At 36.1% G+C, this 12,718-nt stretch overlaps 1 protein-coding gene across 1 annotated transcript in view; it reads right to left on the bottom strand.

Moving 5' to 3' along the window:
* The window catches only part of GRB14 (growth factor receptor bound protein 14), a 73,449-nt gene that overhangs the window by 8,703 nt on the left and 52,028 nt on the right, over positions 1 to 12,718 (bottom strand). Inside the window, exons 6-13 of the mRNA XM_057371685.1 lie at positions 12,627 to 12,701; positions 7,216 to 7,353; positions 6,100 to 6,210; positions 5,814 to 5,909; positions 5,158 to 5,238; positions 2,845 to 2,961; positions 2,612 to 2,669; positions 2,420 to 2,507 (exon numbers count right to left, since the gene is read on the bottom strand). Of these exons, the coding sequence (XP_057227668.1) occupies positions 2,420 to 2,507; positions 2,612 to 2,669; positions 2,845 to 2,961; positions 5,158 to 5,238; positions 5,814 to 5,909; positions 6,100 to 6,210; positions 7,216 to 7,353; positions 12,627 to 12,701 (764 nt within the window). The remainder of the gene's footprint in view (positions 1 to 2,419; positions 2,508 to 2,611; positions 2,670 to 2,844; positions 2,962 to 5,157; positions 5,239 to 5,813; positions 5,910 to 6,099; positions 6,211 to 7,215; positions 7,354 to 12,626; positions 12,702 to 12,718) is intronic.

The raw sequence follows: 12,718 nt of genomic DNA, 5'->3' as shown, positions 1-12,718 counted from the left end.
GGACAGGGACAGGCCGGCCGCCGGCAGCGCGGGCGCTGCTCAAACCGGCTCGCTCCCACCACCTAGCGGGCTCTCACCCTCCCGGGACACGAACGAGATTGCTCAGAGAGGTTACCACAGACCTGTGTACCCAGTATTTCATATATTTGTCATTAGCGACTGGCACTTCATTTTATTCAGAAAAATGACACTGTAAGAATGTGCCACTTTGCAGACATCCAAAATGGGGGGGGTACGCCCAGTTACTATGATCCACAWTAAATGATACACAGTGTAATCACTTTGATCAGCATCTATGTTCCCATTCACCAGCTCTTTTAAAGTACATTTTCTTACTTTTTTCCTTGTTTTATCATCAATATAAGCAACATTTCTTCTCCTTCAAATAAAAATACCTTTATTCTTTTCTAACAGGAGACCTATATTTGTATAAGAACCTTTAAAAACTTTTGTTATGAAGAAAGGGTTGTAGTATACAGAATCTCAAAAATTTTAGCTCAAGAGAAGTTTTTAGACATGTTGGATGACTCTGGTCAGCTTATTTCTCATAAACTTCTCTGAATGACCAATTGCACTTTTTCATGGGCCTTTTGGTAATGCWTTTATCCCTTTCATCAACCAGACGCTGATCAGCTTGTAATCCTGTCAAATATTTATCACTGAAAAATCTTCAAACATACTTTAGGAGGTAAAATATAAAAKCTACAATATTACTACATAAAACTTCTTAAGAAAGTGGTTTAACACCAGATCAGTGGATCCAAAAACTTTATTCCTTCATAGCATGCCTTAAGATTGTTGCTGTCCCCAATTCTATTATTGGGTTATCCAAATACTGAAACTACTGTAGCTACTTTATATAAACACTTCCTTGTCTTCTAAAAGCCACCATGAACAACATATTTGTTGGTACATGCAGGATCACAGAGGCCCCACTGCCTTGTCATATATGCATGAGAACTCCTTGCTTGGGATGACCTTAAATGACTCAATACGAATTATTTTCTCACCCCCCATTCACAGAAATTTAAGTCTTATTATTCCCATTAAAAATGGTTGTATTTCTAGTGATCATTCATTCTTTCAGCCTATCAAAAAGCACAGCATTAGTGACATGCTGTCATGTATTCATACTTCACTGTAATTCCTTAATATGCATCTGACAGCATATGGGCASTCCAACTACCAATGCTCTGATCAATTCCAGCCAGTCCACACCAGAGTATCATCCTCCTCAAAACCCAGTGGACAGCTTGGAATGGATCCAGAACAAAACATAAACATAACCTGGAACTAAACCAATGCTAGCAAGGTGCTCCCTTTCTCATTTCAAACACCAGTGCTCTTTACTTGCCGGACCCACTGGGTTTCATTCAACAGTGTGTGTGTGTAAGAAATACACTGCAAGATAAATCAGACTAGAACGACATCCTGCTCAGAAATCCAAGTTGGATTCATCCCCATGTCCTGTGCCTCTCTTGTAACAAATGCAAAAATAAATGCAKAGCACAGAACCAGCTTCAAGATGATTAGCCAGGCTTAAAAACAAGACTCCTGAMATTTAAAAAAAATTAAAAATACAAAAGTGGGCATCCAATTAACCATCCTTGTGCCTATTATGACTGGTCTTGTCTCCCTTTCTTCCCCTTCACTTCCTTTTCTCCTGGAGCCCTTTCTGTCGATGTAGGAAACAGTACTACAACATATTTAATCTAAAACTGAAGGAATTCAACCAGCAATCTGGTGTTCCAGGTACCTAACTGGAAACAGACTCAAAGAAASTGAGATTTTTATGGAATTACTCATTGAATAAAAGAGGCCAAGTTTACATTTAACACGGGACTAAGGATAAAAATGTAGGAATGAAAAGCAGGATTTGAACACCAAATACCTACATGCCTTGTCATTTTTTTTAATTAGTATTTAAATGACAGAAAAACTAAAGTCTTACGCTAACATTTATTGTTTACTATTAAAGGATGATACAATTTTTAGTAATTTCATGAGAAAAAAGCATACTTCTTTTCAATGTCTGTCCCAGCACAGTTCATCTGAGAATAGTTTTCAGGCTTTCTTTCATTCTTTCATCACTAATAGAGATACAAAAGACAGTGGTGCCAAGGTTGACAGTTCCCAGAGAATACTGTGCAAAGACACAGCTCAAGTGCTTGGCTCTGAACAGACATAAATAATCGGTCAGTGACAGAATCGAAGTCTTAGATCAACACTTTATTGCTTCCTAATGATATAAAATAGAAACCAACTGATCCCCAGATAGCCCTATATAAAAGAATTTTCATTGCTATTAGGTAAGTGCAAACTCCTCCTTACTCCTCCTCCCCCCAGTAAGAGGCACATGAAAATAGGAATTGTTTGCTAGAAACATGGCTCAGAGAAGCTATGTAAAGAATTAACTTACCCATCTACAAGTCCATGCTGCAAAATAAGTCTCTGAGCCTCTTCTCTAGAGATTTTATGATGAAACCATGACTGAGATCTGTGTATAGCTGTAGAAAAAAAAAATAAAAAAAAAGATCGGTGAAAAAATATTTTCCCTTTTTKAAAGAACCAGTTATTGCATTTCTCTGACCAGGAATGAACTCACACATACCCATGTTAGACATGGCAATAGGACTACCATGTGAGTTGAGTCGGAGACACCCTCTCCTCTGCATGAGAGAGAAGCAAAAACATGACTTCAAAGCTCTTTTGTTAAAAAAAAAAAAAAAAAAAAAAAAAAAAAAAAACTCTTTTATAAAAAAAAAAAAAAAAAAAAAAAGAAAAAAAAGCAGAAAAAAAAACAAATCAGAAGATACTATTGTGATAAATCAAAGATGTTTATACCCGCCATGCTAATCCTTCTTCAACTGCAACTGAAAGGGCTTCTGTTGGATTTTCTATAATTCTGCTTCTGTGTCCTGAGAAATCCATTGCTACTAAAGAATTTTCTGAAATACTTCTCTGCAACAAAGAAAAATAAATTYAGTTGGTTCATTTTTTACAAGATTCATCATTTAAAAGTGAGCTTCTGAGAAAATATTATGCTTTGTAAGTGATGCTTCAAGTATTGGCAGTGTTTYCCATCAGAAGCAAACTCATTTTACCCTAGGGAGCATTTGTAATTCCAGTATGCTGCTGCAAAGCTCAATTTTACAGTCTGGCAGGACAGATCATCTTTTTGCATTACTGCAATGGATGATAAATACATCACTTTACCATAAACCATATTTATCTTTTTAATTATAACTAGTCCTTTGCATGTCAAAACAAGTCAGGAAACTGTTATTAAGATGTCCAAGGAACAGGGGAAAAAAGATAAAATCCAAAATTATTATATGTAATGACCAAATTTTAAAATATTCAAAATATTTCAGTAGAAATATGTCAAATTTATATATTGCCATTAAACTTCCATTCAGTTTACTATATTTGAGCATTGAAAACAGCAATTTCTAYRGARTATAACTTTTATTTTAATACATCCMTTTTAACTCTWATCACAGACTCAATAATTGCAGCATCTGCTATTAAAAAAGACTGTGTTTTTTTCTCTCATGAAGATCAGATTTGTAGCAAATGAATAAAAGCATTGAAGTTTGACAAAAGAGTCCTAAAAATCACCAAAATGTTTCTCAGAAACCAAGGTTTGCAAAATCAGGTTTTATAAGGATTGGGATGGCTCAAATGTTGGCAGGCACTGGAATATCTAATAAATAAAAGAGCATTMTAGCACTCTATAATTTAAAGCAACATCTGGACAGGAGAAGCCCAGATTTCTGTAGGGTTAGCAAAGCTTCCCAGTCCAAACCCAGAGCAGTTCTGTTTTGGTTTTGCTTGCTTACAAGCATGAATATAAGTAGATCTGTAGTTCACTGTAATTCTTGATGTTGTAGATAAGGTCTATCTGAGTGTAACCTGTAAAGAACTTTGCAAAAGTGAAAAAACAAGGGCAAAATAAGAGAAAAAGTTTGCCTCTAGCAGAGTGGAGRGAAATCTTTGCAGCTGACATGGTTGACAAATTCAGGAATGTGAAATGTGGAAGAGGCTTCCTTATGAAGTATGTTCATTCACACGTGCACCTAATCCCCAGATKATTCAATTTACTATTTAATTTGTGAATTATACACAAACAGAAAAACAGTGCCATTGTTAGCAATGGGTACAGATTCTGCCTGTTAGAATCTATGGGAGCTAGAATGTACACAAGAGAGAAAGAGGAGAGAATCAGTAATGGCTCCCAGATCCATCGTAAGAGCAGCAGCTGGATATTGCAATAGCTTTACGTAACACAAACTAAAGACACRGGCAGCGTATTAAGCACAATTTTGAAGCCATGCTTATTAGCAAGATCACTGACAACTATTTTTGTGAACACTTGTGATAGCAAATGCATTTATTGGCACTTTATCAGCAAGAACTATAATAAAAGCTAAAAAAATCCACCATAAAATCACCGTCACAGATTCCAGCAACAAGTAATTTTTATCCAATTTAGCCAACAAAAATCACAAAAGGGATATAAAACGTCCATGAAACAGTCTGAAATCAAATGACTCATAATGAGCTGGGATAACATACCAAGAAAAGGACAACCTAATCCAATCCCAACTATTTGACTGAGGAGATGGACACAGTACCTAGTATAGGCTGTGTTTTCCCCAAAACAGGACAGACCATCTGCCAAATTATGGCCTTCCTCYGAAGTCCAGTTAGTATTACACCAGCTGAAATTCATCTCAAGTACTTAACATTTTCTACTTTTTAAAAAATTAAAAGAGGTAGTATACTGAAAAGGATTTGTTACAACCTTATTCATCAGCATGTGTAACCTTACACACCGCTTCTCTTTTAATGCATTTATAGTTCTGCTGCTTTGTTTTCAAAATCCTCTTTCCATTTAGCAGCGACAATAAGACAATGAACTTCCAAAATACTGAAGATTTTACGAAGGGAAAAGCCTTTTACCTGGTTTATACTAAGTAAGGAAATGAATTAATTTGCTCTCTAGTCAACCCTGACAGCCCTAAATATTTCGGCAAGCACTGGCACATGCAAGGTTTTGAAGGAGCAGGTCAGTAGTGTAACTGACACGAGTCATTTGAAAAGAGCACGATGGCAGAAACATGTATTTATTCATGGAGCTACTGTGGGACATACCATAGGTGTTATATTCAAAGGGCTGCAGCCACTTCTACCTTGATATGGTTGCATGTAATTCTGATACAGCTGCATCCCATACTAAAACCAGAAAATAACATGGTTAGCATCTTAAATTATAAACCTAAGCCAAGTAAGGTTTCTTTTTCAGATGTAAAAGATAGCACACCCTTTTCTTTACCATTACAAACCAGGGACAAAAGCGGCTAGGCTAAGGAAACGTACATCATCATTGTTGCTGCAGCCTTATAAAGGTACACTGTGCATTAAACACAACCCATTTAATATACCAACTGGCCTGTTTCTATTTTGTCACAAACAGTCACACTTTAAAAACAATAAAGTTCCCTTCTTGTGTATTCTTGTGGCTTTATTCAACATTACTCAGCCATCTCACTGAATTCAACATGGTTACACATAAGCATATGCTTAATGTTAAATAATTTCAGGACTGAGGCATCATTCCATTTCCTACAATGATTCCAGGAATTTGGTATCTCTCTGCTTGCTGGGATGAAAAAAAAACCTCTCAGAGTACAAAACTGATATTGCTGTTGCAGGGGAACCTAAAATTATATTACTTCTCCACTCAGAGCATCAAAAAAAAATCACATAGGTCACTGAAGCAAGAACTTAACTCCACATGGAAAAATTACCTTGAGTAACCTAATTGCTGTCATCCAACAGGTCCTACTTTGTTCATCATCTGCACAGAGCTGTTTCAGGTCTCTGGTTCCTCCTGATTTGTTAGGCTAGAAGGCCACAGCACATTTTTTTAGCATTAAAGCATATCTTGAAGATAATACCTGTTGAAATAAAAGCCACTAATTCTCCTATTTTATAATAGACAGCTGAATATTGCTTTCAAAATCCTTAATGAAACTTAAGCTTACCTAAAAACTGTGGCTTGCTTTAATATGTATCAGAATAATAAGCTTGTACCTTAAAGCAGAATCCATAGTTTGTTGGTGCTCCAGAAATCTTTTTGCCTGTTAAAGACATGTACATATCACTATTGCTGAATTCACAGAAAAACTGCAGATGCCTTGGCTCCTAAAAAGAAAAGCAATGTAATACAGTTAGACTACTTTTAGCCAGCCTCTCCACAGAAAAAACTTGGAAGAGTACAGTAGTTATCCTGTTCCAAAATACAGTCTTACATACTGCAGTTTTAACCATGACATCATGAAATCTAAAAAGAGGCAACTCAAAATTCATGTCATAATGCAGAGGGGGAAAAAATCAAATTAGTTAAAGAGTTTATTCTTCCAGAGAGGGAAAAAAAAACCCMAAAAAGTTATATAATTTCTGAGAAAACTTCCACTAAATTCAAGCCATAAAAGTATTAGAGTCAAGTTATTAGAGCAGTATGCATTTCAAATATCAAAATAAAATAAACTTTCATAATCTGAAAAACAACATACTGTTATAATTATTGCCCATACACTATTTATCATCATTATCTCTACCTGGTAAGGCTAATTATGTCAGCAAAACAAAGGTAATTTCCTCTAGGATACAAAYCAGCTCTTTGGCAGGTAATTACAGAAAATCCAAAACAAGAATTAAAATTGGTTTAAGGAGTTGATGCAAAAGGTATCTCACCYCCAATGTTTAATATAAGGTTTAAAGTACCACCATTAAAAATTGGAATTAGCAAAATGAAAAACTGTCAAGTGACAAATTTTGAGAACTCCCAAAGTTATCCTGTAAAAATGACTTTAGATAACGAATTAATATATCCACTTATCAGATCATTTACTCATACTTCAGAAATTTAACTAGTATTTGAAAATTCATTTTAACACTCTGTTATGAGAAATATCAACCAGAATGAAGCAAACTTCTCAGGCAAAAAGAAACTACAGTTTCTARGACAACACCTTTCCAATTTTGTATTTCCCTATCTCTTTATAATAAATAGATTTATTTCATTTTTATCACTATAAGTTTAGTTATTGGTTATAAATTTTGRTTATTATTACAACAAATGATAAATACATACAATTTGCTCTGACTTCACAGTTCTTGCTCTCTTGTTTTTTTTTCCTCCCTTACCTTAGATGTACCTTTGGTGGAAAAATAAAGGCCAGATCGTCTCAAAAGAAAGTACAGTTTTTTCCATGATTTTTTTCCCTGCTCCTTTGCGTGCAAATAGCCATGAATCTCAGGATATGTGCTGGAGCTTAGGAACATCTGAAAGAAAGTATCAGACATGCATTTTCCTTTTCCTCTGAAACTAACTTTGYGTTTCATTAACATACTCAGACAGGACTAAGGGGAATAACTCCTAAATACTCTATCACACCACAGTAATTCAGTTATGACTGCATCTAATCCCATTAACAGTWCCCTGATTTAAGGCACGTAGAATGTTACACAACTCCAAGGTATGCTAAGCAAGTTTCATATTTATATGGAACATATGGTTTGAACTGAGAGCTTTAGTTCTGCAATATGTGAACTACAGCAACAAAACCAGAGTAAGAAGTACTGATCCCAAGCCTCAGACCCTATTTATATAAAACTGCTAATGAGTGCTTCCAACAGAAGAAAAAAATCACATCACTTCCCTCAACCAGCACATTACAAACCACAGAAAAGAAATAATTTGATTTAAAATTAATTCAGCAAACCACACAYTCTGAATTACAAAACCATGCAGGTGAGGCAGATATTTGCATTTTCCAAAGGAGGGAATAGAGGTCTCTGCCCCTGAGAGGTATTAACTAGGAGCTTCAATTGAACCAAAACCAGAGAGACTGGCCAGTCCCCAAGACAGCTCCTCCTGAAAATACTCAGTGGCTTCTCTTTATTTCATCAGACACTGTCATAGTGCAACACAGCTCTTTTCTTGCTGAGGCTTAGACACACTTTTACTCAGTCTGCAAAAGTACCCAGTCAAAATAAGCAAAGATGTTAACTTCATCCTAATTCCATGTAATGTGTTCATTTTTATCATTCTTCTTCCAGTAATACTACTCAGAACTATGACTCTAAACATGTTAACCCAGAATTCTTTTATTTCCACATGTGCAAAGGAATCTGTTATTGCTGAGTTCTTCAAGGAATCTTGCCCCAGAACTGTCCTGTGGTATCATAAATTTTGTCAAGGCTTATACAGAGGTATGGACAAAGTATTTTCTGATTGATATAGGTAGTTTTCATTGCTGAATTTTCCTCCTATACACTGCCATTTCCAGAAAATCTTATTTGAGGAGTGAAGCAACAGATTACAAGGAAAGAGATGGACTGGCCATACCTGACTCCTGCAGAATGAAAAAGTGAATGTGATTTTGGAAGCACACAGAGTTCTCTGGCCACTAAATAATGCAGTCCAGCCAAGAYACACAAGTTTTCTTTGACTTTTATTGTTTTGCTGCCTTGCAGAGAGATGCATGACTGCATCTGAGATGCATGCAGACCAACCTGAGCTGGTGTGAATGCACTAATGCAGACAGGCTCCAGTGGCCAGGGGAGCACCCCAGCCTGCCACCAGGACTGCAACAGGGGCAGCYTCACTGCTGTGCACCTGAACAGTTCCATTACAGAAGGACTAGCTACAGCTATCTACCCGTGCTGCTGACACACAGCGGTGTGCAAATGYAGTTTAAGCTATTTTAGCCACACCRAAAGAAGATGGGTAGGTCTTGGTACGTGTTCTGGCTGTTAATCTTCCCATTTGCCACGTACTAACAGGTTCACTGGTGGGAAATATAAAGGCAGAACTGAAAAAGTGTAAAATTCACAAACAAAATCAAATGGAAGACTTAGGAAAAATCTAAACGAGTCAATGTATGCAAAAACAAAAGAGCATCTTTTTAGGCTTAAATGTCTCTGCTGAAGCTGAAAGGAGTGGTTGGCTTCCTGCCTGCACAAGTGTCTTCCCCAGGATTTCTGCCATAAGAGCTTCAAACCAGAAATGCTGTCATGAAAAACACTTTTCTTACTCAGCAGACCAGAGTGGAGGAGCAATACAATGCTAAGCTTCAACAGCCACTGTTGTACCCCGTGCTATCAGTTAAAATAAAGTAGCAGTAATCCCAGGAAAAAGGCAATCCTAAATCCATCTTTTCCATACTAAGACAGCTGAGGACTGTGTGAGAAAATAGAACATGAACAAGCTGTAGTCAAAACCATTAACTGTCAGAAGGATGAGCAGTAAAAATATTTCAGAGTGAGAACTGAATGTCTGTAATAAATGCCAAAAATGAATGATAGTAGAAAAGAAAATTTCCTTGGGTTGTTTTTAGTTTCAGGTTGGTTTTGGCTGAGATTTTTTTGTTGCTGTTTTGTTGGGTTTTCTTTAATGGAGGAACAAACAAGATTATTATAGGAGGGAATGGATCCCTGTTTTTGCAGATTAGCTAATCATAATAGAACAAAAATAAGAAAAATCCTTAATACGGGAAGAAAAGGGGACAGCTAAATGATGGCATGCTGCAGACAGGGAATACTGGACACACAATGTATAGAAATAAATTTGCACCTTCTTCCCCACACCCTGATATGTAGAGTAGTGTCAAATCACACCACGTCTTTCAGATACTGAGACAGASAGCACCAAGTCCTTGATTGACATTTGATTAGCTGTAAACCAACTAATTTAAAACGAATCTGAACAAGAAACAAAGCTAATAAGTCTTTTGTCATAAAAAAATAGAAAAAAAACTTAAACAAAGAAACAAAATTTCAAACCAATCAGAAAGTGAAAAAACAACAGAWTGAGAAAAACATTGCACTGTCTTGGATGAATATAATAATAATGAAAAATGCAGAAATCCTAGATGTCACTGAATACAATAAAGATTGAGAGCTGCACTCCTAACTGTAAAACTTACTTGTCTACATCTTCAATACTTTCAATGAAAGAATGGCTTTAGTAGCAGAAACAACATCTGCTAAGGTGGATGTTTCTTGAGCATTTACCCAGTGTTTGGGGGAGTTAAARAAGCCATCATTATGCTCAGACTGTGAATCAAGTTGAATTTGATTATTGATTTCTTCAAAGATGTGRTGACAGCTAGCCATGATCCAGACSAATACYACTGGGAATGAGCTGGATTTTYATCCTGAACCTGCTGGGAAATTTTKGGGGCACCAAGTAATTCTAGTGAAGAATTGATTCTGAATCTCAGTRTTGGCTCCAAGAGACTTCAGTCAGCCTGAGAGGTTCAGACTGGAAGGTCAACAAAAGATACAGTGGAAGACAGAGTAAGGCAATGGGGAGRTTAAAACATGCAGGGGACTGAAAAGAGACAGAAATTCAGAGCAGCCTGTTCCAGCCTGAAGAGTGGAAYGGCAGTCAGGTGAGAAACTGGTTASAGAAAGGAGGACTTGCTATGGCAGAGAGATTGAAGAAATGAAAGCCTGGCTCTTAATAATAATCTTAAAATCTTCATCATACGTTCATTTTTGACATATTTTAAAACATCCGATTTGCAAAAATATTCTAAAGCAAGTTCCAAATGACCCAGACTGCCCACCACTGGACACGTACATACAACATGTGTATCTCAGAGCAGCAATATCCTGATCCATACAGTGACACATTTCTCTTGTAGCCTAAAAATCTTCATGGCAGCAATCTCTTTGGTATTCACAGACATTCAGTACATCCCAAACCTAGTCATTTCACTTAGCACATGCTAAATGGGTAGGAGACAGGTGAACTTTCCTTCTGGTTTTGTGGCTCTGTTCTACAAAGATTTRAAGTCATCAGCCAAAATACTCACTCTTGCACTTTCAATGGAAGCCAACAAAAACATACCTGAAAAATATTTTACTTGCTTACAGCTCAACCCACAAAAGGATGTAAAAGCACCAGAAGTGATTTTTTAATCACTTGTAAGCATTGAATTGTCAAACTTACATCTCTCTTGATATTTAACTGAGCACATCACAAATAATAATGCAACCCCATTAACTTGTCTTAATGAAAGTTTCCAAGGAAATAGTGACTCACTGTAAACAATTCATCCAGCAGCTTCTGCTGAAACGTGCACAATGGCTGCACAATCCACCAAGGTACTCTCTACTTTGTGCCTATAAAGTTTTCTTTGATGAAATAAATTAAACATACAATGCAACACAAAATAGCAACAGAGGAGAGTTTGCAACATGTTTTTCAAGTTGCCAAAATGGCAAGTAAATAGATGTATTTTGAATTCTTAATTCTTAATCTTACTACTAGCTTTGAACATATTCTAGATCTCACACTATGGGCTTAAAGAAGTCCTGCACAAGAATACATGGTAAACTYACAACAATCTTTATTTTTTTTAACTACTAAATTACCTTTGTAAGCAAAAAAATATAAAATTCTATTAACACAGGGAACAGGATTTTCTAAATTAAATATSTACATTAGACTGCAAAATCTGTGTTATTTAAGTGGCAAAAGTGAAACAATTTTCATTAGATTTGCATCACTTTTGAAATCMCAAAGATTTTATCTGGGTTTGTAAAAATTACAGAGTCTAGTGTGTGTCAAATTTGATTYGTGACATTTTTTACCCTATTTGAGATAATCTTAACATATTGATTAACACCCACTTTTACAAGGATATAACTATTTAATATGAAGGAATGTTTTGAGAATTAGTGATTTAAAATGGTTTTMATTTTACTGGTGGATGCTAAGGTASACTTCATCATATAGATTTTTWAAAAACTGTAGTTTCTGTGATTTTTTTACTTTTACCCTAAATATCCTTTTATTATGGTGCCTTTCCAATYGTTCTTTATCCCTAAAACTCACACACAGTGTTCCTGCCTTAAAACCAGTTGAAGTTCTTCTTCTATTATTTAATTTTTCTAATGACAAGCAAACAAGAGTGATGTGTGTGTTTCCACCTTTATTACTCATTTTTCCCCTCTTTGAYGATGATCCCTGATATGGTCATTCTGTACTATCATTTCACTATTCCTACTGTAAATTAGAATCTTGTGTCTGCTTAAAAGATGACTAACACTGAGTGACCTACCATAATTCTTTTTGAAGGCTACAGTAGTGTTTAAGCTAACAAATCATATTAATCAGTCGAATTTTTTTACTCGTCAAGTTTAACCATTTAACTCTTCTATATCCACTTGTGTCACATCACCAGTTCTTTGGTATTCTACCACAGCCTGCTGCTGTGTTTGCTCAGCACTCCACCTATTTGAAGAAAAGAGGTCTTTCACCTGAAATATCTGATGAAGGTATTTAATGCTTTCACTGTATTTTGTCTGGTTTGGTGCTTCCTGATCCTGAAAGGACGTGCAAGCTTTTGAGTGCGGACATATAATAGCTACCTGGAAAGGGCACATAGTATCATATCTCATGAGGAAAAAAAGTTATTAAMCATGTCTTGAGTTATTCAAACCCTAGCAACAGATCCCACAGCAAAAAGGAACTATTCTCACACAAAACAGATTATGGGAAATTCTGAGCTGTGCTGGCTCATCTTCCTTCAAGGATTACATACCTGTAATATCCCAGAGTGGCTTAGAGCTGCACTGGTCTCACTTGGAAAAGATATCATATGATCYGGAAAAAAGCTCTGTGACAAAAAGAATT

The sequence above is a fragment of the Malurus melanocephalus genome, unplaced genomic scaffold, assembly GCF_030028575.1.
Source record: "Malurus melanocephalus ecotype Western Australia unplaced genomic scaffold, MMel_1.1 scaffold_155, whole genome shotgun sequence".
NCBI lineage: Eukaryota > Metazoa > Chordata > Aves > Passeriformes > Maluridae > Malurus > Malurus melanocephalus.
This window is presented reverse-complemented; position numbering and strand designations above follow the sequence as displayed.